At 33.7% G+C, this 27,984-nt stretch overlaps 2 protein-coding genes across 2 annotated transcripts; both read right to left on the bottom strand.

Moving 5' to 3' along the window:
• Positions 1–881: 881 nt before the first annotated feature.
• On the bottom strand, positions 882–16,444 carry LOC130901833 (chitooligosaccharidolytic beta-N-acetylglucosaminidase). The gene is made up of 9 exons (XM_057813459.1): positions 16,248–16,444; positions 15,078–15,129; positions 12,801–12,983; positions 11,513–11,724; positions 8,419–8,740; positions 6,401–6,728; positions 4,207–4,424; positions 1,360–1,567; positions 882–1,211 (listed from the first exon to the last, which is right to left on the bottom strand). The coding sequence occupies exons 1-9, from the start codon at positions 16,252–16,254 to the stop codon at positions 981–983; spliced, it is 1,761 nt and encodes a 586-aa protein (XP_057669442.1). The 5' UTR covers positions 16,255–16,444; the 3' UTR covers positions 882–980.
• Positions 16,445–20,690: 4,246 nt separating this feature from the next.
• Positions 20,691–27,588, bottom strand: LOC130901839 (homeobox protein aristaless-like 3). Its single transcript, XM_057813466.1, has 3 exons — positions 27,343–27,588; positions 21,894–22,008; positions 20,691–21,807 (listed from the first exon to the last, which is right to left on the bottom strand). The coding sequence occupies exons 1-3, from the start codon at positions 27,547–27,549 to the stop codon at positions 21,512–21,514; spliced, it is 618 nt and encodes a 205-aa protein (XP_057669449.1). The 5' UTR covers positions 27,550–27,588; the 3' UTR covers positions 20,691–21,511.
• Between the last annotated feature and the right edge of the window lie 396 nt (positions 27,589–27,984).

The following is a 27,984-nucleotide window of genomic DNA, read 5'->3' as shown; positions in this document are numbered from 1 at the left end:
TAAAGGTAAACAAAAATAATTTTCTTTAATCAAATATTCTAATTGGACTAAAGTTTATAACTTTTGCAACTTTTTTCATTGAAACTCTTCTGCACATGCGTCAATCAAATGACTTTAACACACAGATAGATATTGATGAGATCTATCGACAAAGTTTTAAAATGAGTGTTCAAAATTAACACTATCAATTTTCATACATTTACGAAGTTATCTCTTTTAAATTTGAAAATATGGTCGGGTATTAGATAATTAAAATCAAATAAGACTCTGCATCATATCTTCCTTTATCATAATAGGTGAAGCAAGTACCTGATTTTTAATGTAAGCACTGATTGACAATAATTCATCATCAAACATGTAAAGATGCCGAGTAACACACCTCATGTTGCTGATACCAATCTGAAGCCGCTTATCAAAATTATTTGATAAATATGTGATATAGGAAAAGTTTTAGTGTAGTGGAACTAATAACCTAACTAAATAACTTTTCTTGCCGTCATGTAGTGAGATATATTACTATAGACTTTTTTATGGACGAGCTAGCAATATAACCTACTTACTAATCCAAAACTTGTATGGTCATTTTAAATATTATAATATAAATATTTTCATAAATGTACCTGACCTAATAAAAGCTGCACAGAACAATAAAAAACAGTTTGGATTGATCAAAAGCTCTGAGTATTAAAGAATGGTCTTAGGTTTATCCTTATAATAAGGTCCCAGTTATATATTCTTAACAGTTCAGTTTAGTTGTAACTTGCAAGGTGCAATCTATTGTAAATTCTAGTTCTTTCTGCTTTTGCGTAATAAAATACTGAATTTCTGAAATATAGTGTTTTTTTTAGTGAAAATAGGTTATTCTGTAATTGAAACCGTTATTCCAAAGAGGTTTTCAATTTTATTTTACTGAACGTAGACGTTTGAAATCAGAGCATATTTACATGAGAGTTTTATTCCTAAATATTTAAATTACAATTCTAGAGATATCCGTTACATTCACCTTCGTTTTCTATACACCATTCAGGCATAACAGCATCCGCGTGGATACCTAGTTTGATTAAACGTTCTCTGTGTGCGAACATTCTATACTCTGCTGTATTAGCTGCGGTAGATGGGTTCGTCCACATTCTTTCTGCAGCTGCAGCAGCTCGTGGCCATACTCTTGAATCTATATTGGTATCGTCTACTAGTTCACCCCACATACAAACCTATGAAATAATTCAAATATCAACAGGACTTCATTCTATATTCACTATATCTACGACAGGGTACTTAAAGAATCAGTTTAGGGACCCGCGAACAAAATACCCTGTCGTGGATGCAACTGCAATTTGGTGTCTTGTAATTTCTATTTACCTCACCACCTAAGATTGCTTCATTATACGATGAGTACATTGTGTTGTCGTAAACAGTTTTCCATTTATGATAAGTCCAGTACTCTCCCCAAAAACCATGATCTAAATACCATTTATCTTTTGTGGAAATAATTACTCGGTAACCTAAATTCAATAGTTGTTTTATTAGGTCGTTTTCACTTTCTGGCACCCAAGTTTGTATAATAAATCTAAAAATAACTATTATTATGTCGTCTATAAATACCTTAGAATAGAAATGAAAAACTACCATCTGCCATTATGACAAGAAAGAACCGAAACGTTTGGTACATAATCAATCCATTTGATAAAGTTTGAAAATTTTGATGCAAGCATTTTTGATCATTTCATTTTGTATATCTAACATTATTTACAAAAAATTACAAAAACATCAAGCGGATTGTTTACGAGGTATCTGTACTGACCTAGAGATGGCGGTAGTTGCTTGAAAATACTACTGTACGAGGTCTGGCTATTAAATAATGAGAGTGGTTACGAAAAAACCATAAGTTTTTTCTAATTATCGAAGCAGTGCTACCGTTTTTTGCTTTACCGCTTCCATCGAGTCAAATCGGGTCTCTTTCAAAGCACATCTTTTTCTAACCTTTCAAGGAAATCTGAGCAGACCCGTTGACGCAAGAGCTTTTGGTCAGGAGTCATATTTTTTGGCACCAACTTTTGTCATGTGTAATTCCTAGTGTAAAATTTTTCTAACCATTTTTTATCGGCGTTTACACCCTCGGCAATCATCCGGATGCTCATTTGACGATCTCCATGCACAATTTGGTTGATTTTGGTCACTGTTCCCTGAGTTGAAACAGTTACAGGAGACCTGGGCGCTGGCCATTTTCAGTGCTATCTCGGCCTTCAATAAAGCGCCTCCACCACCCAAAAACACGCACACGAGATAGAACATTGTCCCCATAGGCTATTCGTTTTTCACCCCACCTGTCCAGGGCGCCCTCTAGGTACGCAATCTCGTTATTAAATAGCCAGACCTCGTATGTTTGTTCCAAGTTTGAAGACGCCATGTTGTTTTTGTTCAGTATTTGCTTAGCAGCCATCAATAGTGAACGTTTTCACTGAATAGTTTTATTTGAAAGGCTTCAGCCCAACCAATATAAAAGCAGAACTAGATTCTACTCTGGGTGAGGCTGCTATTTCGTTATCAACAGTAAAATATTGGGTAGCAGAGCTTAAACGAGGCCAAACCACCTGCGAAAACCAGAGTCGCAGTAGTCGACCAAATGAGGTGACGACTTCTGAAATGTTGAATAAAATTCACGAAGCGGTACTGGATGATCGTCGACTGAAGATAAGGAAGCTAGCAGACTAAGTAGGCATTTCAAAAAGTGCGTTACATCGCATATTAACTGAAACTTTGACATGAGAAAGCTGTGCGCAAGATGGCTCCCACATTTGGTCGAACGAAAACGGCGTTGTGAAATGATTCAATGTGTTTTGCAATGTTTTATACAAATTAAGTCGAATTTTTGCGCCGTTCTATAATCGTGAGTCCATCACTTCACCCCCCAAACAAATGAACAATCACAACAATATACTGAAAAGGGAGAATCGGCTCCAAAGAAGTCAATTCATCTGCAGGCAAGGTCATGGCATCGGTTTTTTGGCAAATTTCATTCAAGGCTACGTCTAAATAAATAATTCCAGCCCCCGTTCTAAGTATCAATTGGTTTATTGTGTTGTCTACAGACAATTATTATCCAACTAGCTAAAAAACCCGGCTTCGCCCGGGAGTTGATATGAGATGACGTTGTAGAGTCGAAATAAAAAAATAAACTATGACGTAAAAAGTAAAAAAAAAAGTTTATTGAAAACGTTTTCTCATTATTTACTAACTCCAAAATATAAGTTAGCTAATGACGTATAAATACACAAAATTTAATAACTTTATTATAGCAACAAATTAAATTTAAGACTTTTTTGAAATTGGAATTTTAAATTTCGCGCCACTACTACACATGCTACAATTGCTCGCAACGCTTTTGGAAATGCAACCCAAACAATCGTTGTCCTGAATGAAGTTCAAATATTCGATAACAGATGGCGCGACTATACTTAATTTCCAAGTTGTAGGGTTGGAAAGTTCCTTATATCTTTAGAAACACGCCCTTTAGATTAAAACGGGAACTTTCTAGCTTCTGTAGCGGTACCGTATGTAGTAAAGGCGCGAAATTTAAAAACCTAAATTTTTAAATATTTTGAGAATTAATTTGGATAACTACAATTATGTCGCTTTAACTCCAAAATATACGTTAAATAATGACGTATAAATACACAAAATTTAACAACTTTATTATAGTAACAAATGAAATTTAAGATTTTATTGAAATTGGAATTTTAAATTTCGCGCCACTACTACACACGCTGCAATGGCTCACAACTATGGAGACTATACACTATGACTATTGGAGTGTATAGTCTCCATAGTTGTCTTGAACGAAGTTCAAATATTCGATAACAGATGGCGCCACTGGACTTAATTTCCAAGTTGAAGGGTCGGATAGTCCCTTATATCTTTAAAAACATGCCCTTTAGATTAAAACGGGAACTTTCTTGTTCGAGGAGGGATAAAGGGCTATCACACCACATAAGTCCCTTTATCGTGTCGGGACTCCTTTTTAAGTTTTATCGGCACGCACATTTTATCGACTTAGTTTTATTATATATATATATAGATATAAAATTGGACGTTACGAAACTGCTTCAACGATAAGAAGTACCTATATTGAACAATAAAATATTATAAAACAATTTAATATTGAATCCTTTTTATATTATACTTCAAAATGAAATAATATTGACATACCTTTCTTTCGATAAATATTTAGTTATAATTGATGGATCGGTCAAATGACTACTCCATACAATAATTGAAGTTTTATTGTGTCCAGTAGCTTGATCAAATGCTTTTAAGTTTTTCTTTTGAAATTCACCCCATAGATCGAAGTAAGTTTCTTGCGTTAATGGTCTATTCTTTAAATATTCCAGTATCTCTGGAGTTGAATTCCAGCATGGTATGAACACCTAAAAATAAGTTAAAACTTAGTTCTTAATAATAATTATTTGAACATATTCCATATATTTGATAACAACAGAAAACCTTTTATAGTTACATGTTATATCATGATAGATTCTAATCCTTTCACAGTATAATTATGTTTTCCAAAGGACTCCTCATTTAAACGTTTAACAAAAATATGTACACTATATAATTATAGTGCAAAATTGCTGCGTTTTGCAAGTCGTTGCAGGTTTTGTCATGAAAGGTCAGTTTTTTGAAACAATCCTACAGATTTACCAACATAAGATTGCTGATACGTTCAATCCTTAATCATATGAGGTATTCCAGAAATTTCTCAATGAAAAAGGAGCAATTTTTTTTCAAAATTAAATTTAGCAACATTTCGATGTTGTTCTATTAATTCAAAGTAATTGTCTGAGGTTTCAAACACGGTTTCAGCTTTCTTAACTTCTTATACGATCCCACGTTACCACATTTGAAATTTTTTGAGGTATTACTTTATTTTGGAAAATCGAAAAAAACCTCCAGAAGCAATAACGGAACCGTAGGGTTGGTTGGTGTAGTAAGAGGAGGGTCCGGAACATTTTCAGGAAGCACAGCTGACGATTGATCGTTCATCTATGACGATCGACAATTCAAGCCTTGAAAAAGTCAATTAAATTACGAAAAGATAGAGATATAACTGAACGCTATCTGCGGCATCATCTACAGCGCGAATATGGATAGTTTGAACTGGTAGGACAGTGTTTAATTTTTTTTAACTTGTGGGCAGCTGGCACACACAGTAGTGCAGCGTCGAAGCCGACCGTTGATCGCGCGATCATAGGTATATTAAAGCCACTTTTATGCACGCGTTTATTATCGCTGGTCGCGGGGCGACAAGAAACGCGACGTTATTTTATGAAACAATATCCAAGCGTGTCTTGTCGCTTGCCGCTTCCAAATTTGATCAGTTCCAACTGTTGCAAGTTGCAATAATGGATCCGTATGTTTTTAAGTATTTGATATATAAAAATTTCGGCTGTACTTCCGAAAAACGCCAGGTAAGTAGGAGCAGAAATATCCACCATTTTGCTCGTTCATTGAATTAGTGGTAAATAAAACATTGCAAGTTTAAAACATTTTTTGTGGTATGGTTTTTTGAGTTAACTATTGGTTTCAATACCAGCGACAAAAAACGCGTGCATAAAAGAGGCCTAAGATCAATAGCAATACCAAAATAAATAAAAGCTTCATAATTATGATATGATACATAGTATAGTGAAAAATAGACAATAGCAGATAAAAATTAAAATTTAAATAGCAGTTTCTTATTAGTAATATATTGACACTAACGCACGAAATGTAACTAAAAACTTATTTTTTAAGCTTTGATTGATGAAAATTCTAAAATTATGTCATCAAAGTTTAGTTTGGAAGCAGCTACAAACTCTATATAAAGAATCACCAAACTTAGGCAAGTTTGGATGGTTTATTAGGTTCAATATATGTTCACAACTTGTGACGGTCACTGGCATGGTGACAAATATCCTTAAACTTATCTCGATATTTGGATATGCATTTTGTACTTGATAAGCTTTTAGAATATCCAAACGTGAAGCTGATTTTATGTCTTCAATGAGCTCAATTATCTAAAATTTTAAGACTTCTTTCAGCTATTTACATTTTGATTATATTTTAGCCCAAAGTCTTTTCCACAATTTACCAATGTTACTAAGTTTTACTCAGTTTACTCAGTTTTTTAATGAAGAACTTGCCAGAAACCGAAAGTTATTTGCTCGCGCCTATTAGATTTAAGTGAAATTGCAGAGAATGTATACCCAATATTGTGATCCAATTCATATGGTTACGTATTATTTAAACAAGATTTGCTTTAGAATCTTAAATTAGTAGCAAATAGGTTAATAGAAGTATTTATTATCATTGCTATAAACTTTTTCGTGAATGATTTGAAGCTAGGAATGATTTTTATACAAACCTCATCACCACCTTGATGGAACATCAAACTATCTGGAATCGTTTCGACAATATCTTTATACAAATCTGTTAAAACATCATACAACTTCTGATTCACGGGGTTCAATTGACCACAAGGTGGTTGAATACAAAAAGACCTCCATGGTTGTTTATTAACGCATACTGCTAAATTTCCGAGACCAGCATCGTTACCCCATTGCCATCCCATTCCAGCATGCGATGGCCCGTCTATTTCAATAAGAATTCTGACTCCTCTAGTTTCAGCGTATTTAACAAGTGATCTCATATTTTCTTTTGTATAAATTTTTGTTGGACTGTAAGCACCAAATCTAGAATGAGACAATTCTTCGTAAAATAGAGTTTGTCATACGACAATGAAACTACAATTACATATAATTGAGAAATTATCGATGTTACTTATTACAGGAAACAGTATAGAATCTGATGAGGAAGAATAACAATTTATAATAAAGTAGTAACAAAACATGATGAATAAATAAATGTGATGACAATCAAAATTTGAGATAATATCAAAACTTTCAAACTCCACAGAACTCTTTAAGAGCTTTAGTTTCCATAATGTTTTCAATACAACATATTAATAGTATAATTTTCTAATTATTAGTTTTATAAGAATATTAACAACACAAAATCAAAACAATCCGTAGCGTCATTGGAACGATTATCCACAAACTACAACCAATCACTAAAGACCTGGTGTGCAGAAATTTCTTGTGTACATACGCCTTCCGACAGCTTCGGCCAATAGAAATGGATTTATGTTTACGATTCGATGTTTTCATTGGTAAATAGTGGAGATGATGAGTCCACATGGACTGACGCTTTGCTAGATGTGTACCGAATTTTATACGGGAAATAAAAATTATGTTTTAGTTTTAATCGTTGATATTGGAAGAACTATACTAGAACTGGTCTGAACAAGACGAAAATCAGTCACTCGAAGATAAAGACAGAAATCATCATCATGCCCATCATTCGTACTAGAAGTGATACTAAATCTTTCATTTATTCATATACTATTAAAAAGCGTGTCATGTAGAATGTCCTGATTCAACAGGGAGCTCTCTCAACAAATGATCAAATCTGTGATATGCATCGGGAATAATTACCGATAGAAGGTTCAGTTTTGAGAAAAATTTACTTCAAAACCAAGTTGTAGAAGCAAATAAGATATAAGAAGTGAGAGAAGTGCCAGTAAATGGTGAACAGAATTCCAAAGCAGCAGCCAGAGCCAGTCTACAAGCCCAGAACCAAACATTTGGAGAGCTTATCAGAAGATTATCATTTTGTTCAATAGCCAAGCAGTCATCAGAGCTCTGAGCTGTCGTAAGATTCAAGCTGCTTTGAGAATACCTGGACAAGTTAAATAAAGTAGTATACAGTTACCGTCCAATGACTCCCGGGACGTAGTAGAGTGGTGGGAAATTAAATATAGCAGACACACTAATGTAGATAAACCTTTTTGTGATATTGATTACAGATAATAGGACAAAACTGAGAAACAATGTATATAAAGTAAAAAACAGTTACTGGAACAATTTATAGGGGTTGAGACCATAATCAGGAAATATTTGTTGAGTGTATAAATCTAGGCTAGGTTTCGCACAGGGTGCAACGTGCAGATTCTGTTATAAAGGGGACAAAACCTCTTTCCACATTCTATGGCAGTATGAAAAAATATGTAACTCCAGAGCATTGAAATTGAGAGCGTATGAAGATCTTTGGCAGCTAGAACTATTTCACATCCTGAATTGAAAGAAATGGAAGTAATAGATCAGCTGTAAACCACAAGGAAAGGAAAGGGTCACAAAATATACAACTAAATATTGTATATTGATAATATGTTACTTAATCAACGTTTTCAGGTTGTATTTTAATAATTTAGTCAATATTACGATTAATTCCACTATCTTCAAGGCTGTAACCTTGGGAAACTGTTCAAATGTCGCTGCGAGGAAATCTCTTTCAATATCATAACTTTTACTGATCAAAACTTACTTCGTCATATTTGGTAACTTGGTAGATGCCAACGGAAAGCTTTGCGAATCTGTAATGTGCCAATGTAGAACATTCAGTTTTGAAACGGCCATTCCGTCAATCTGCTTTTTAATTGTATCAACGCTCAAATAATTTCTCGCAGTATCAATCAATAAACCTCTATGACGGTATATAGGCTTGTCGGAAATTTCAAGATTACTCACAGTAGATAAACATTTAGAAGTATCTTCTAGTTGCGGTAAAAGCAGCTGTAAGAATGTTTCAATACCGTGTCTTACGCCGAATACTGTGGGAGCTGTAATATTAACAATAAGATCCGTATCTAAAAAAAATAAAACACTAATTTATGAAGGGTTTCCTGAGATATTTCCAAAAAGTTTGATTTTTTGGTATTTTGGTTCAATGGATTCGAAACCATAGTAAATTCAAGCGTGTTTTGAGAGAATTTTGGGTGCAGTGTATTCGAAATTATGATAAATTTCACATTTCAATGTGTTTTAAAGGAATTTAGAGAAATAGAAATAAAATATAGAAAAAGTAGTGAATCTATTTTTATATCAAGGATGGTCATAAAACTTTACTTTCACTTTGCAACAGGGATGTCAGATGGTTCGAGGCAAAAATCGTGAGGTCCACAGTAAAAAAATCAAGAGAAACCGTGAAATTTCGAAATAAAGCTCCAGGTGTGAACAAGTAGAAAATTTAAGTATATCGAGTGAGTTACGTGACTAGTATCTACAATTATGTCTATTTACGTTTCCATTGATTTTGATTGTAACATTTTTCCATCATTAGTTCTGCAAACTCTTCACGTCTATCAAAATCGTCATCTGACAACTCTTGAACCAACATTACTTTGTATGGATGGAATTAATTTTCACGTAAAATTTATATTACGGATGTCTGCGAAATATCAAGTTCCCTGGATATTTGTCTAGTACTCAAATGTGGACCGTCTTCTAATAGGGCACAAACATATAAATATTTGTTTCCAGTTGATGCAGTTGTTCAGATTTATCTAAATCTTTTAATGAACCAGTTTCGTTAAACTTTTGTTCTAATTTACTTACAGTAAATCTTGTTATGTTATTTCGGTTAGGATATAAATCATTAAAGATATTGAACGTTGGCATTTAGCTATAGGGAACATCAGATGAAAAGTAGTAAGTATTTCTTAAAGATTTCGAGAAGCGAAAAATATACAAGGTGATCCATTTGAAATAACAAAGTTTCCGAGATAATTAAGCTATTCCATACATAAAACTCACTCTGTAGAAGAGTATAACTAATTTAAACTTTAACACAAAATAAAATGAAAAATACTTTATAAAGAAATGGTGTATGAATAATTGGGGATACGGATTCTAATTTATTTGTTGAATCTGTAGAAACAGTGTAGCTGGAATTGGCGCTGATATAGGAGTCGATCTTTTGCAGGGTGGGAGTTGTGGGGTTGTGGTTATTTATTTGATATTGCATTGTTTCAGGCTGCAAAACGAAAAAACCGACGCCAAACTGGGTTTGAAGAAAGAGAAAAAAGGAAAGCTCCAGCCTAAAAAAAACGGTTCACCAAGTTATAGGAAACCACAGAAAATCTGCAGCATCGACGATAATGGAAATTCTCTTTTATATCACCACATAAGTACCCTTTCGGACTTCAACTTTAATATCTTACTTGGACCAATTGTGGGACGTTAATACTAAAAAGCACCACCAGCCCAATCGGTTGTAGACATACACGAATATTTTACTAAAACTTGGTTTGTATGAAGCTGTCTTATAAGAATTTAAGGACCAAATTGTCTTCTTCAAACCCTCCTCCATAAGGGATGACTTCTAAGAGTATATAAGGAATTTTTTTGTGATTGAGCCCCTCTTTCACTTAGTTTCTGAAAATTGTTTCTTAAAATAGTAATTTTTGATTCTTTTATGACATCTGCGTTTAGGTTAAGTCTTCTTATTATATGTATTATTATCTCAGGTGTCGATCCCTTAGATTCATAGTATCCTGCATATGAATAGACGTTTCTTCTTCTCATAAACAGATTCTACTGTTATTTCTTACCAATTTGATTAACCTTTTAAGGTTTAAGCTCTTGATGCATATCTGCTTTGGAAATTTATCTCTCTGAAAACGCCAACCATTCTAGCTAACCAGAGATGGATAGCTGATTGTTGTTTGTGTCATGATATTGTTAAAGTTACGTCAAATAACTGCAACACCGCCAGGATGTTTAAGCGCTTCTTGAGTGCTACCCAATCTTTGGATTCAACGGAGTTTTGTTGAGGTTTCCTTGTGAAAAAAAATTTCGGCAACAGCGCTGGAATAAAGTTTTACTTCTGGCGCCAAATGTAGATACCGTATTCATTTAGGAAAATATTAGGATGTTTGGGGTTCTATTTGTTATCTGACTGACAATTTAAAGACCGCTCGCTTCATCTCTCGTAGTGCATCGATTATTCTGTTCTATTGACTTATGAATTAACCCCACGAACTCTTGGATACTAAATGTTTCTTCTTGTATAGATAGTGTAATATTTTTAGTTGAATTGGTGGAGCATTATGGATGTAATTTTTATATTTTTAAAAATCAAAAAGTCGTTTAGTTCAACAACAAATATTATGAAATCGTGAGATCTCACAATTATAGCAGTTATTGACGTGGTTTTTTTGGTCTCACCAGATCTTTGTTATTGCATCTTTTCACCTCAATACCAAACTAAAATATGTAAATAAAATTAATTATATTTGATGAACTTTGAACTATTACATTTGATTCATCACTTGATTAAATGTTTCTTACCTCCCTAATATCTTCAGCATCGTATTTACACTTTGGCCAAGACATTTTAAGTTTTTCTAGACTTGTATAAAACACCTGATTGTTGTTTATCGCTTGAGTGCCATCTAGCGGTACTATGTGAACGTAAAAACCCCCATGCTGATGGCGCCATATTTTTGATTGAAGTTAATTTAAATTCATTAAAAGATAATTTAATAATGATTTTATTACGACAATTGGATAATAAAAGAGGTTTTTCTCTGGGCAGATTATTTGATATTGATATAGAGAAATCAATTTTTGGATATTACCTGTTGATCGTACAGATAATAGATACATCTCATTTGTATCAACAGTTAAACTTAGATTATCATTAATTGGATTCAATGATATTTTCAAATTTAACATATTTTCATCACAAGAAAACGCTCCTTCATTCTCGATACGATCTTCGAAATATTGCGTAACTGTTGCTAGGTAATTTTTGATATTAGGTGGTCCATTGTAGTCGAAAGCTATGCGTCTAAAACGATTAAAAACATACATTTGTACTTTAGATTATTCCAACAAATGTAAAGCTTAATATTAATAATTAAAAGTTTGCTTTATTAGAATGAAAAGACCAAGTTGTACATTGACATAACCTAACAATTAAGTGTATCCTCAACGCTTCTTACAGATTATTTGTCTAACAGAACACAGCGAGTTGTCAAGAAACTAGATTAGTGATTAGAATTAGTGCTGGGAACACTGCATTTAAAATATCACCATTCTAAAGTAATTAAATCATGTGCTTGCTATGGTGGTTTTGCTACGGTGATTGTATTGTTAGTTTTAGCCATGGTACTATGCTAAAAAAACTGATCTGTGCTTATATATTCTTATATCAGAATCTTAGTGTTAAACTTATCGTATCTATTTATGTTGGAATCTGAATATACGAGGTCTGGCTATTAAATAACGAGACTGCGCGCCTAGAGGGCGTCCTATATGGGTGGGTAGAAAACGAGTAGTGCGTTGGATATGGGGACAATTCTTTATCTCGTGCGCGAGTTTGTGAGTGGTGTCAGCGCTTTAGAGAGTTAGCATTGAAGTTGACTAACACCAATGGTCGCCCTGTAACTGTTTCAACCCTGGAAACTGTGACCAAAATCAACCAAATTGTGCGTGCAGATCGTCGAATGAGTATCCGGATGATTGCTGAGGCTGTAAACGCCAATAAAGAAACGGTTAGAAACATTTTACACGTGAAAAAATCTGTGCGAAGTTGGTGCCAAAAAATCTGACTCCTGACCAAAAGCTCTTGCGTCAACGGGTCTGCTCAGATTTCCTTGATAGGTTACAAAAAAATCTGCTTTGAAAGGGATGGGTTAAAACGAAAAATAGCAGAGCTTCTAAAGGCCCTCACCAAAGAAGACTTCCAGCACTACTTCGATCAATGACGAAAACGTATGGAAAGGTGTGTGTCTAGGGGAGGGAAGTATATTGAAGGGGGCATTCGAATGTTTAATAATTTTTATAATAAAACCCTATTTCGTCACCAGTCTCGTTATTTAATAGCCAGATCTCGTACAACATATATACAAAAATATAATTTACTTGGTATTTACGATGACTAGCTCTTTTGTACTCGTGATGGTTCCAGTTGGCTTAGGCCAAATGTTCAAATACTCCGAGCATACCAACTGACATAAGGGTAAAGAAATATAACCCTCCCTCTCATTAAGTACACTTTTCTTTATACAATATCCACTGTCGCATTTCCAAATCCAATCTGAATCACTAAAAATTTATATGCATAAATCAGAATGTAACAAATTAAACAATCAAATAATTAATTCTTATATTATTTAATGATTTATTATTTAAATTTGATAAACGATTGAGATAACCAGAGATAAGTACTTTGTTATCAGAATTGACATGGAATAACAAAAAACATATTTACGTAATTTTATTCAGATTCGTATTTGGAACAGGCTCCTTTCGAGCCTGTTAACAGTTAATCCAATGTTTGTAAAACTGGGCTGTGATGGCCGTCAGTACCTATAGCGAATTTCATTTCATGGTGACTCATCGAAGGTGATTTTTGATTAAAAAAAAAAAAATTCATAGAAATCGAAATCATGCGAATACGGCGGTGATTAGTTTCGTGTTTGGCCAAAAAATCATGTTGGAATATGACAACGTATTATCGTGGTGAAAAATCCATGAAATGTTTTTCCACAAATACGGTCGTTTAGGACGAATCGCTTCTCATAGAAACCTCAAAACCACCAAGTTGGACTCCTTATTGAACGTCTGACCCTCTAAAACGAATTCGTGGTGAACCACACTACAGTAATCAAAGAAAACTTGCATCACCTTGATTTTCGATCATCTTTGACGTGGTTTTTTCGGTTTAGTTTCATTTTGAGAACGTTGTGAAGTTTTGATGTCATATCTATATAAATCCACATCTGGTCACCAGTAAAATGCGATTGCCGAATGTGGGGTACTCAGTTTTCTGCGACCTCTACTCAAAGTTGTTTTTCCAAAAGATATTTTGGTACGATTCTAGCATTTACACGTTCCAAAACATTAAACAAAATATATCCATAAATAAGAGATGTTGAGTGGCTCTTATATACGAGGATATTCCACCACCATTTTCTCAACTTTTTTGATGTTATCGTCGTTAATAAGGGCAAATTTTCAACGACTGCACAATATTTACTGAATACGATACACATTTCCTCAATATTTTTAACACGTTGACTGCCAACTACGAGCTAACTCGTAGATTGATTTCTTTTTCATGACGCCAACTACGAGTTATCTCGTCCGGTGCTTACTTGCCATTTTTGTGGGAGTTACGATTATACTCGGAATATATAAGTGCTAGAATTGACTTCTGGGAAAAGAACAAAGAAACACATAATCGCAGAATGTCCATCTCTTAACTCAGAAAGATCATCATCAAATCTACCACTCGGAACAATACGTGAAATTTTAGGACCAAAATACAACATTACTTACCTCAAAAATTACTTAAACAGATCTCTATCATAACATTAATTTAACAATTATTCAGAGATTAAATACTTAATCTTTACTAAATCGCTAATAACCAGTATACGGTTGATGCGAATTTTGTGATAAAAAAAAATGTCAGTGGAGCTTTTTGAAAAATTTTTTATTCTCTTATATATTTCCGACCACCTGGTCTCACAGAGCCTTGGAAGATTTGGTACCGATTTCCTACGGGATGGCGATTCATGAAGATTATTGTGTCTTTAACCGTTGCAATTGTGTTTCTTATTTCTGGTAGTTTGTTGTATCGTTGATAACAAAAATATATGCAGAGCAGAAAAATATGTATATTTTAGATTTAATTTTATGTTACTTAAAATTATTTAATTCATTTTTTCTTTCAGGGAGGGGGCATTTGCCCCTCCCTATTTCGCTGGCTACGCCTATGTGTGTATTGAGTCAGTTTAAAATTAGTGAAGTGAAGATATTTTATTTGTAGCTGTTGTTTTATCAAATTAAGTGTAAATATTTGGTCAACTGTTGATTGACCTGTTTTAAAACCACCTTGGTATTTTCCAACTGTGTTATTTTCATACTACGACAGCCTATTTGGTATTATTTTGGCGATTACTTTAAATACTGTACAAGTAATGTGATACCCATAAAATTTTCGCATCAGGTCTTTTTCTTGTTTTTTATACATTGATTATGTTAGTGCCTTTTTCATATATCTATTATTTTTTCCTCTTGTCACATCTTGTGTGAAAGGTTGTATATTTTATTTTGTAATTTATCTGAAACACTGTGCTGATGTGGCACTTTTGTGCATAATACATACATGTAATATTTAAAATACTATCTTACCAATACACGTCATTGAAAAGAACTCCAAGAATGTAAATTATTAAGTATATATCTGAAAAAAAAATCGTACTATTAAGAAGAAAGATTATAATGTTAAATTCAAAATATATTTTGAGCGTAGACAAAACAGCAAATATGTCGGCTCAAGCGATACTTTAGAAGCCCCTTCTCCGAAACTTTAGCTATTTAAAGTTTTATTTCTTAGTAGACGGAGAGCCTGGGCCAAAAAGTCTCTGAATTTATAAACCCTATTTTTTTCATAGTTTGTTATATTCGTTATATTCTGCGGTCAAGAAACTGGCAACAGGTGTCTTAGGTGCGGTATTGAAGGTGCCGCACCTGCCGTAGTTATACAATGAATTTACTAAGCCTGAAAATTTTTATGCAAATAGTATATTGCATATAAATGAAAATTATAGTAGTAAGTCAGCTAAATCTGGGGACCGAGCGGGTCAGTCGGCAGAGATGCATGAACAAAAAATAAATACTGTGCAATGCGTTTACTATACTTGAAAACTTCTATGATGGTATTAAATATTATATCAAACATAAAAAAAAACTGGTCAGCCATCGATTTTTCGGGACAACGCTCAGAGTTACCGGCTCCCCGCCTATAAATTCATTTGATTTATCGTATGTTTTCGGGCACTACAGTAAGTATCGTACATAACAGAGCATTTATGGTATGAATACGATAATTAACGTATATTTGGGAATACAGGTTCGAATTCAAGAAGACCAGCAACTTCATAAAGAAATAAATGTTTTCAAAAATAACCTACGCCAGCTAACTCCAAGTCTAAATTATTATTTTTGGAAGTAGATCAAAAATTATATTAATGTCCAAACCCTTTAACTAAATATTATATATTGTGAAAGAGAGTGACAGTTAAGAGTGTAATAATTCAGTATGAACTATTAACTAGCTATATCATTTGGTAGATAATAATTTGAATACATTTTTTTCTTCGTGTAGTTTGAAATTTAAGATGTATGCTATTAATATAAATAATCGTACTATAAAAAGAATGATGATGTCATTTTCATTGAAATTTGTTCATCATACTGGTTTCTAAGATTAACCGCCACGGAAGTCATTTAGATCGTTAAAAATTTACATAATTTCATACTTTGCTGGTATTTTTAACAAACCAAAATGTACCCACTTACCGAACATAATGTTAATATCTAATTAACTTTTTGCAACACATCAAACACAACGACAACAATCTCACATTTTTATAGGAAATTTGTTGGTACAGCTTTTGCCATCACGATCAGAAAAGGAATGAAATAATATAATACAAGATAGCAAATGAGTTTGTGTGGGGTTATGATTATTTATGATTGACCAGAGTTGTGTAGTTATTTTTGATAAAAAAAATGGTGAGTGTCGATAGACTTATCATGTTTTTTAAATTTCTCACTTATCAGCAATTAGATGACCGAATTACTATGATATATACGAGGATCGTCCCAGAAGTACCCGGCCCGATAGAGAAAACATAAAAATTTTGGATAAACATATATTTATAATCTCCTTTTAGCTTCATAAACTTTCCCCATCCATTGTTGGAAATCCTTGACCATCGAGCCAGTCTTGGAACAGAAAATATTTCGAGGGGGCTACATCTGGCGAAAAGGGTGCATTAGGTATCAATTAAAAATTTAATTCATTAATTTTGTTTATTGATGAAACAACACTTTCTTCCTAGCCAAATGAGGCCGTTTTTGTTTGATTTCTTCGCTTAAACGTTGCAATAATTTAGAAAAATACTAGCGTTGATAGTTTTTCCTTTTTCAAGATAGTCAATGGAAACTATTCCACGCGTATCTTAAAAAGCCGACCGCCATGACCTTGCCTTTAGATGGAACGGTCTTTGCCTTCTTTGGAGCCGCTTCTCCCTTTTCAGTCCATTGTTTCGATTGTTCTTTTGTTTCGGTGATGAAGTGATAGACCCACGATTCATCCATGGCTATAAAACGGCTTTATTTCTGTAAAACCTTGCCAGACCCTCGATGGAAACATCTTCACGTCACTGTTTGTTTTTTGTGGAGTCAACACCTCATTGGGTTGACCAGGCAGTTTAAACTCTGCTATCCAATTTTTGTTGTTGATAACTGACGAGCATCTCAGTCAGAGTAGAATCTAGTTCAGCTTTTATATTGGTTGAATTAAGGCCATGTTTACAAATTCACTGGAAACTTTCACTATAGATTGACTCCAAACAAATACTAAACAACATGGCGTCTTCAAACTTGAAACATATGCTGTATAGATTGTATACTTTTTAAAACACTGGTATTTTCCAGGCAATTGCCGCTATCGCTAGGCCAGGCCAGGTGCTTCTGGAACTATCCAGAACCATCTCTAGTTCGCAGTATATCCGAATTTTTAATTATCAATACCGAGAAAAATACTCTGCTTAAAAATCTCTGCATGGTATGAAATATAAAATGCAGCCATCACATGCAGCCATCACATGATACCTTGTGAAAGTACCTTAGTCGAAGAGGCGACCAGCTCTCCGACTATAGAAACAATCAGAGAAATTTCAGCAATAATATTGGATTAACTGCTTAGAAAACTGTGGTCTAAATTAGCAGTGAGTAGCCGTTTATTCAGTAGGGCTATATTTTTCTGTGGAATAACTCAAGCACAATTTTACTTTATAAAAAAGGAGTCCCTAGTCCTTATCTTTGTCGACTACCTTAAAGCATTCGATACCGTTGGGCTGCCAGCTATTTTGAAATCATTAGAAGAATGTCGAGTGGATCACAGATATTCAAGTATTATATCAAATATATATAATAATGCGACAACGGTCAATCTACACTCTCCTACTGAAAAAATTAAGATAGAAGGAGGCGTTAGGCAAGATGATAATATGTCGCCGAAATTATTTATTACTGTTATGGAACATGCTTTAAAACACTACAGTGGGAACATAAGGGTATCAATATAGAAAGGGAAAAACATGATACAAGATTTGCAAATCGCAACAAGGAAAGTTGGTCAAAAAATAAATTTCAATAAAACCAAGATTATGACAAATTTAGTTCCTAGCCAGCCACAAAGATATTTAGATGGTGGAGAGTTATATATCTCTGGGACGTGAGATAAAAATTACTAGAGACAACCAAACAACAGAATTGTCTCGAAGAACGACAATAGGATGGGCTTCATTTGGTAAATTGCGAGATGTGTTCAAAGGAGATGTGCCAATCGGCTTTAAGAGAAAAGCCTTTAATCAATGCGTCCTCCCAGTCCTGAATTATGGCGCGGAGACCCTGACATTAACTAAAAGATCAATACTTAAATTGCAAATTACACAGCGTAAAATGGATAAGGAATGACGAATTGCGCAGACGATCTGGAGTTAAAGATATCATAGACCAAATACTGAAACAAAAATGGCGGTGGGCAGGACATGTTGCAAGGATATAAGATACAACCGATGGACAAAAAGAATTCTAGATTGGAGACCAAGAACAGACAGACGAAATCCAGGAAGACCTCTTACGAGTTGGACTGACGATATTAAAAGAATACGGACAAATTGGGTAGCAACCACTCAGAGCAGAGCAAACTGGAAGCATTTGGAGGAGGCCCATGTCCAGCAGTGGACGAGATAGGCTGAATGATGATGATGATTTCTTTCTGTTTTAAAGGCGATATATTTTTTCGACTGTCTTAGCCTGGTAGCTGTAGAGGTACAGAAAAACCTACAATATGAGGATAAATAATGTTGTGAGCTGTTGACGTTCATAGAAGAATCCTTTTATAAATACTATCGATATTAATAAGAAACCACTGGGCCAATAGATATGACACTGAGACTTTTTTCATGTTAAATTGTAATACAAATAATATTACTGTGTATGAACTAATTTTTGCTGTGTATCAACTATTTTAAAACGCCGAGAAAATGTTACAACACAGAAGTTGGGAAACTTTTGATAACCAATGAGTCAACTAATCAGAAGAAATTAATAGACTTCTATACATATACGAGGAATATTAACGAAATAAATAATTTTCCAGAATTTTCACTACTATTCGAATGCTTTAGTCGCAACAGATCTTCATTCCTGAATTGTACAGGGTAGTCAATTTTTTTATGAAAAATTGGTTAAAACTTTTCAAATACCCCGCACAACACATCATAACTCTACATTATTGTAATGGGAAACTCAAATTGATATATAGAGGGTTTGATTTAAATAATTCAACTATGATATGTCACATAATTCTAGAAGAAGCAATTTTTTTTATACTCAAAATTGTCTAACTAAAAATATATTCGAAAGCCAGATTTTTTTAATTTTTTTAAATAAAAAATTTGCAGTATGCAAAAAACAGTGGATATTGTTGCTACCGCGCTAACTCTGTCGGAAGTTCATTTTTTTACTTTAAATACATTAAATAACATATAGATAAAGTTCCAGTCTTTTGGAAGTGACCACGAGCTCTTATACTACTAGCATATAATATTAATTTGGATAATCGCGTACGAGTATTTAGGTGAATTCAATTTTTTAGAAAGTGATTCCAATATTTTCACCTTTTTCTCTATTTGAATTTCGTTTTGTTTAAAGGATGGTGGATCTCCGTTACTTCCACCAAAAAATTATGATTTCCTTTACGTTTACCAGGTATGGTTATTTTCTTCCTCTCTTCCTCACTAGAGCGTCTGGCTCATTATCTTTTAACCTATACATCACATATGTAGCCTCGACTACGAGAATATGTCATGAGGGCAGAATTATTTACGATTAAAGTTCTTTCTCACGACAATTGCGAAACACTTGATTCTGATGTAAATTCGTCTGAGGATTGCTGAAACGCCCTCTAGTGGAGATATCACGAATACCAATGCTCTGGACTGGTTTTGTATTCGGGAAAAGGGGATTCTGCGCCCCGATCTAGAGGTTATTTGTTCAAAAATGGAGTTTTACACTAAGAGTATAGTAAAGAGATGGATATGCAACGAGAACCGAGAAAATGTTGTCTCAAATGCATAAAATCGCATGTACCCAACCCAAATCTATATAAACTAACCTAACTCAACCTTGTTTGTATTGATCCCTTCTCGATGAAGCTTTCACAGGGAAGCTATAACCGGCTCATAATGGTTCATTCAGTTCTATTTGGTTTTTCTCAGAAAGTGCCCGCTCTTTTGAGTCCCCACATAAACGAGGAAGCTAGGCTTCGACTCTAATCTTTTAGCGTTATAATAGCTCTCAGGGTAAACACAGGAACTCGAAAATTGATTAAAATGAGTTTTGGAGAGCTGATCTTCAAACCTCCCTTCTTTTAAACTAGACAGAGACAAGTAACTTCCGAAGGCACAAAGGTGGGCCATCCTAAGAGAATTTGAGAATGAGCGAAATTATTATAGAATCAAAATATCAACAATTCAATATTCTCTGAAAGATGAATAAAACCAATTTTTATATTTTGACTTAATCTTGTATCCCAAAGAAATCATTCAAGTGTTTTGGACTCAATCATCATATTTTAGGTTTAGGATGTCTCTGTGTAAAATATTGAGCTTAATAATGAATAAATTTGTGAATAATATGAAATCAAAGATTCCAATTAAAAAACTATTATCTTTTGAACAATACTTTATACTACAAATTATAAATATAAAACGTACAACTTACATAAATTACACTTATGTACAGAGTAATATTTTTCCCTTCTCAAAACGAAAATACCTTCTTAATTCGTCGTAGATACTTTTGATTCATTTAGAAGTAGAAAAATTGTTGCAACTACCTTCCCCCTTTAGCACTTAACCGTCATCTGAAAGGCAGTTGTTTTTATTCCTGCAAACTCTAAAAGAACTTTGGAAATCATGAATCAACGTACTCTGTTTGATACTTGAAGCTGTCACCGTATTAAAAGTTTATATTATATTTAAACCTAAAATTGGTGACACAATTTGTACCACTATAGCGTTTCTTCTAATTATTTAATGATGGAAATGAAAATTGTGCTCTCAGATATAAGATGTCTAGTCTTGTGGGCGCTAGTCGAAAGTTTGGTTAACGATTTGTTTTCAAAAACTTTTGTTACTGGGTAAACATCTAATTTGATTGGCTTATAAAGTCACTCTTTACAATTGTGGCATACAACTTTTAATTTTAACGTTCTCCCCGTTATTTTCTTTATTATTGTTCGAATCCGTTTTCTATTCTGTTTTTTTTTATCTAACGATAACTGAATATATCATCAAAATAACATTATTAACATTCATTAGTAAAATGTAGCTACACAGAAATGACTTCTTAATTGCATTACTTCTAAACGAATCCAGTATACATTTCCAACTAAATGATATCACTGTCAGAAAAAGTTCTAAATCACTATTATAATAATTATCACTCAATCATATTTCCCCAGCCCCCTGTATCTAGATTATCGTTTACTGAATGGCAGCCGACCCTCGATGTTCACCGTTGGAATTGAAACACTTGTTTATTTCCATATTTTCTTCATTAGAAATTTTCTTAGCTAGTGATAGATCGTCAGGTCCACCTGGAGATAGTTGCGAAGGGCTTGGAGAACTTCTTAAGCTTTGCGGGCTTCTGTTTTCGGTTCCAGGCGAACAGCTACAAGATAATGGAATGTTTGGATTATTTACAGGCGAAAAATCGTGAGAAGGAGTTTCGGGAACGTCTGAATGGCTACCTGGAAGAATTGGTTGTTGTGGGTGTCTTCCTAAAAAAAAAAAAAAAATAAATTAGAAAATTTTAATATTAATAATATGATTCGTTTGCAATAAATCAGTTTAATTGAAATATTACCTGTTAAAATGAGTTGCGGTGAGGTTATTCCTAAACATCGCATTCTCCAAGCATCTTGAAGAAGCTGCAGTCGCGCTTGTTTCCGCCATTTTGCTCTTCGATTTTGAAACCATACCTAACGCAAATGAAAATCGGAGTCGTTAAATAGAAATCGTGAATTTTTGAGACCGCATCAGTAATAATGGAAAAATAATTGAAATTAAAAGTTTGGTTAGTCTGTATTGGTAGTATTGTTTTGTTTATAACATTCTTGTTCTTGGGTTAAGGAAAAATTATTCACGTTATTGCGACGATTTTCGACGTGGTGTTTTATTTTCAAAACTGATATCACAAAAATGGGCACAACCATGTCTGAAAGTCAGCAATATCACCAATATCCACACTGATAGACAGTGTAATAAGTTTTTCACAGTTGTGTGAGAAAAAGGACCCATACAGGGTATTTATACTTGTTAATCAGTAATTTATAATTATCCTCAATTTACTACATATATAAAAAATAGCACTAAGAAAGTTCAGTTTATTTTAATTTTGTTTTAATTTTGGCTCCATAAACCAAGCTTCAGTGCTTAGTAAAATTTAAATGAGAAAATTCTATTAACCTTTCGAATTTTCAAATAAATAAAAAAATAAACCATTTATCATCATCATCCATTACGTTAAGAAAAACAATGACCAAGAAAAAGGCCAAGGAGAAGGGATAGGCCGAGAAAAACTTGGAGAAACGAAATAGAGGAGGACTTAAGAGCACCTAGTATAGAAAACTGGAGAGAAAAATGCCCGAATCGAAAAGAATGGAAAATAAAAATAAAAGCAGCCAAAACAAACGACAAACTATAAAGAAAATAAAAATTAGAAAACGAGAAGCTATCCACCTCAAAAAAAAAAGGATTTGAAGCACCAAAGGCGATAGCCATAATTCACATGGAATTGAAAGGCTTGATGATGATAATGACCAAGAAAAAACAAGAATAGAATGATAAAGTGAATAAATTTCTTTAATTTCTTATTTCTTAGACCTTTTCATATGTTTATTCCCAACAATCATCGAATTATTTCAATAAATATGATATTAGTATAAGTCATAAAGGACATAATACGTTATTCAAATATTTCACTAAATCAAAATATAAAACACCAAAAAACAGAAGAAGTAATATTATATATCAATTGCCATGTACTAATTGTGAAGCTGTGTACATAGGACAGACCTCACAATATTTAGAAAATAGACTAAAAGGTCATCAATGCGATAAAAAAATTAAAACTGCATTAACGAACCATGAAATATAAAAAAAAAACATAAATTCAATTATCCAAAAATTCTTGGAACTGAATTTAATACACGAAAAAGAGATTTTTGAGAAAAGGTTCACATTCATATGAACGAAAAAGCTATAAATGATAAAAAGATCTAAATAATTTAAATAAAATTTAAAACTATTTTGATATTCATGATGAAGATGATCTATTGTTCAATATAAGTACGCAAATTGTCAGTGTCGATATCATATTTTGATTAAGATTTAAAGAAAAGTCGAAGCGCCAATTTATATATCTATATCAATCTTTCAAAAATTATTAAAATGACCAAAATCAAGAACATTTAGAAACATTAAAATGAATATATACCTCTTAGAGCACCGAGGGAGTATTATTACTATGAGGTGTAGAGCTTAAAGGTCGCTTGACATGATACAATACAATGTGAAATGCAATGCAAGACGCAAAATTTCTCAAAATTTCGCACTTGTAACACTTTTATTGCGAGCAAGCTGCATTTCTGTTCATCAAGTTCCAAAAGCTAAGTAGCAGAAGATATTATTATTACCAGTTATTCACCGATCTCTTTTTTTCTTAATTATTTCACTTAACTTTGTTATTTTCATCTTTAAACCTGTCACCAAATATTAAATAAAATTTTACGTTAGGACGTGTTCAAAATATTTGAGGCCGCTTGATATAATGTGCAATATTCAAAATATTGTATACTGCACTTCGCTTGACATTATGCAAGTCTCTTACAATCGCGTCATGGTTGCCAATAATCAAAATTCCATAAGTAAAAGTAAACAATTTCCTTCTTCAAATTTTACTCAATATTTTGTGATCGGTTTAAAAAAGAAAATAACAAAGCTAGGTAAAGTGTACCACTTGCAATACTTACATCTGCTACTACCTTGCTTTTCTGTCTCATGGACAGAACAGAGCTCCTAGGTGATGGTGGGGCAAGCCCTGAAATTAACCGAGAATGGTTGAAGAAACATTTGAAAAAATCTTAATGAAAATAAAATATAAGATAACTAAAAAAATCCTTAGCGGAAGGCGTAATATCAGCAGATCAGAAACTTATTTCTTTTGATTAAGAATTATTGCGTATTGAATTGCATTGCACGTTGTCTTGCACCATGTCAAGCTGCTTTAAATGATAAGACTCGCAACGCAGCGACAGATATCCAATACGCGTCAGTAAGATGTGAAGTGCAATCTAAAAATTTTTAAATAATTTGCTGCTACGGTGTGCTATCAGATTCGGATATATTTCAAAAGAAACTTTTGTAAAACATCTGTAAGTCTAGGGATACAGTGTTTTGCCAAGACCATAGCTGTTTTGGTGGTTCTTGGAAGGGCGAGAGAATTATACAGTACGTTGAGTATGCTGCGGAATGCATTCATTTGCAATAACTGTTGAAAATAAAAAACGATAAAACTCGTGAACTTGTCCTTTAAGATCGTTCTTTGGCGTTCTAAGTGATCAGATTAATTTGACTCACATAACTCACTTTTCATTAAATTTTTATTAGAGAATATTAGGAGTAAAAAAGATATATAACAGTTCAATAAACGATTTGTTAGCCGACTTCTCCTGTTTTTCCGCCTTTTTCCTCATTTCTAAAATGAAAACTTATCTAGGGCTTAGAAGACATTGAAATTGTTGTAATTGTTGTAATTGTTCCAACGCTTCGTGACTTTCCAAGGCAAAATTTGAACATTCAACAACATTGAATCTTTTCCTTTATTGTAAGCATGGTTGTGGGCTTATTGACGTAGACCTGTGATTTTAAATAATCCCATAAAAAAATCTAATGGTGTTAAAACACACGATCTAGGGGCCAATTTTGATCACCGAAACGAGAGAGTACACGACCTGGAAATGTCTCATGCAGTAATTGAAGTGTTTCATTGGCTGTAAGGCGCCGTATTGTTGAAACCACATATTGGCCACATCAATATCATCCAAATTTGGCAAAAAGGACTGTGTTATCATGTAAGATATCGAGCACCAGTAGCAGTCACTGGTTGAATAGATTTTTTTTAAAAAAGTATGCGATCCAGACCAAAATGGACACCAAATAATTACACGTAGTAGATGCATTTGTTTTTCAACGATTCCATGTGGGTCTTCAAAAAGAGGCAATTTTGGCGAGTAACAAACCCATCTAGATGAAAATACGCTTCGTCGCTTAGGATGATTGCTTGAAAAATCAGCATCCTTTTGTTGAAGCTCAATAATCCATTCAACAAACTCTCTTCGCTGAGCATGGTCATTAGGCTTCAAATATTGTGTTAACTGAATTTTGTAAGCATGGAGGCGTATATCTTTAGCGAGTATACGCTGCAAAGAGCTTTGTGAAATTTGCCGAGTTGAGATTCTTGGTTTGTCACTCTAACGCTTCGATGTTGACATTTGAACTTGTTTTTGGTCGGCCAGTATGTTTGGTATTTCCGACTGAATCAATAACTTAACATTTGACGAAGTTAAAATACTATTTCGCCCATATTTTATATGAAATTTTCGATATGCGGTCGCCAAGCTCATTATTTTTGAAATATTGTTCAATAATGAGGACACGTTACTTCATCGTGTAACGTCCCATTTTGATCAACTCTAAACTATCAGCTGTTGATTTGTTTTCTAAGGGTTGTCAACAATGAATAAATTGCGACAAGTTTAAATCTTGCGATAATTTTGGAACACCATCTTACGAGAAAAAGAATAACTAATTTAATCAATCCCATAAATTTTCTATCGGATTTAGGTCAAGAGTGTATGCTGGCCACTCCATAACCCGAAAATCGACTTCTGCAATGTAATATTGAACGATTCTGGCGATTTGTGGCCTTGCATTGTCACGTATAAAAGTAAATTCGTCTCCTATGTAGTCGATGTAAGGTAATACATGTATCAAAAATCTCCTTGATATATTAGCCGTTAAAACTGTTCTTCCGTGAACATGGTCACCCCTGACCTGGTTCGAGTGCCATAGAAATTGCACTTCAGAACATGCAGAAACCACTTTAATAACCACTCTTCAAAGCAGCTATATGCAAATCACTCTCTTGATCTTCGATACACTTTCCTTCTTCGGTTGCTACTATGAAGGCATATTTTGGTCTCATCAGAGAACAGAACAGATCCCCATTGTTCCAACGTTCAATTTAGATGATCCTGTGCAATCGCAGGTGTTTTAGGGGTCCGGTTATTTTCTTGCAATCTTCCTCTTACTGTCCACTGACTGATAGTCACTTCTTGCACCTTATGGAGCTGTCGGGGACGATTTCCAGTCACATCATAACGCTGGCTCATTCTTCAAATCGCTGCGCGGGTCATATCTAGTTATCTAGCATCATCTCGCTGACTAAGTGCATTTTGGGCGACTTTTTATGGTATACTATTCATTAAACAAACACACTTGAGATTATGAAAAACGAATAATATGCAAATTTCTGTTACAAACGTAATATTTTTAATATTTGGAAAAATTGTTATTTTCGTTGCAATCACAACATAAACACGTTTCATATGTTTACCGGTTGCTACGCATATATAAACATCAAGCCTTGCTGATAATTTTCTACTCACCTTAAATTGTCTTTCAAACAGCATAATTCTGTTTTTGATCTCATGAATAATTAAAAAAAAAATGTAGCTAAAGTCAAAAGTTTACAGATTTCTATGTACGCGAATTTAGTTTAGTTTAGTCTAGTCCAGAAACACCCAATTACATCAATTCACCCCCAATTATATTTTCAACCCAAAGTTTACTCCTCAATTGAAACATAATTTAATATTTAACTTTTATTATTAAATTTGAACAATTTAATACATTTTTATTGGATTTATGAATACTCAGTTTTATAAGGGAAAATATTATATTTTGTTAATTTAAAATGCATAATTTTAAAACTAATTTTAGTATTTTTTCTCCCATACTTTGGAAGTAGAGTCCTTACACATTTCCATATTATTATTCTGTGTCTAAATTAGAATTAGAATTAATTTGAAAGTGAGATAAAACATCTTTCTAACTGTGAGTATTGTAGTAAGCCGATTCACTAGATTTTAAGAGACGTATTCTAAATAAGAATGCCCAAAACTATTCTAAAACTATTACTCACAAACTAAAACGTCCCATACAAATTCAAATACGTCATGCGAAAAACTAACCTGCACTCTAGCTTCGGACAAACTTATCCTTAGCGCCACTTCTTCCCTCAAAAACACATCCGGATAATGCGTCTTCTGAAACAGCGCTTCCAATTCCTGTAACTGTTGTGGACTAAACGTCGTTCTGTTCCTTCTCTGCCGTCTCCTACCGAACATGTACTCAGTGAGTAGATCTCCTGGTAATGAGGGTAAGTACGGCCCTGCCATTTAGCGGGCTTTTCGTTAACGCAGTTAAAATCAAACTGTGCCTTCGGAATAGCATGTAATAGTTGAAATTAAGAGAGACTCCACCCTGCGTTTGTTTTCATTGGCGCTTGAAGGACGCCTTCCAGGCGTCGAAACGCCGACGCGTAGCTTCCCTTAATAAGATAATGCTATTATTGGTGCGCCAAGTTAACAGCAACAAGTCATTCCTCCTTTGGTAGAACTTATAGATTTTGCTTTTTTTACAATTCAATACCGTTGTTCTTGATTCTTTTTCTTTAACCTAAGTACTTTTCAATCAAATACATAACGTTTATGATAACATATACATAAGATTTTTTTTTAATAAAATCAGTGCACGCATCCATTATATTCAAAAGCTGCATAACAAACTTCTTTAAAAGATTAAAAATTCTGACTTTCTTCCTTATTGAATTT

The sequence above is a fragment of the Diorhabda carinulata genome, chromosome X (genome assembly GCF_026250575.1).
Source record: "Diorhabda carinulata isolate Delta chromosome X, icDioCari1.1, whole genome shotgun sequence".
NCBI lineage: Eukaryota > Metazoa > Arthropoda > Insecta > Coleoptera > Chrysomelidae > Diorhabda > Diorhabda carinulata.
The sequence above is the reverse complement of the archived record's forward strand: the minus strand, read 5'-3'. Positions and strand labels throughout refer to the sequence as shown.

Bases quoted from the DNA above. Each gene is read 5' to 3' on its own strand.
- LOC130901833 (XM_057813459.1), bottom strand. The intron at 11,725-12,800 runs GTAAATTATATT...TAATCGTTTTAG, and splicing joins CTAGTCATCGTAAATACCAA to ACGCATAGCTTTCGACTACA. The intron at 8,741-11,512 runs GTAATATCCAAA...TATTTTTTTTAG, and splicing joins ATTATCTGTACGATCAACAG to ATACGGATCTTATTGTTAAT.
- LOC130901839 (XM_057813466.1), bottom strand. From the start codon at position 27,549: ATGGCAGGGCCGTACTTACCCTCATTACCAGGAGATCTACTCACTGAG. The intron at 22,009-27,342 runs GTTAGTTTTTCG...CATTTGCGTTAG, and splicing joins TGTCCGAAGCTAGAGTGCAG to GTATGGTTTCAAAATCGAAG. The intron at 21,808-21,893 runs GTAATATTTCAA...TTTTTTTTTTAG, and splicing joins ACCGCAACTCATTTTAACAG to GAAGACACCCACAACAACCA.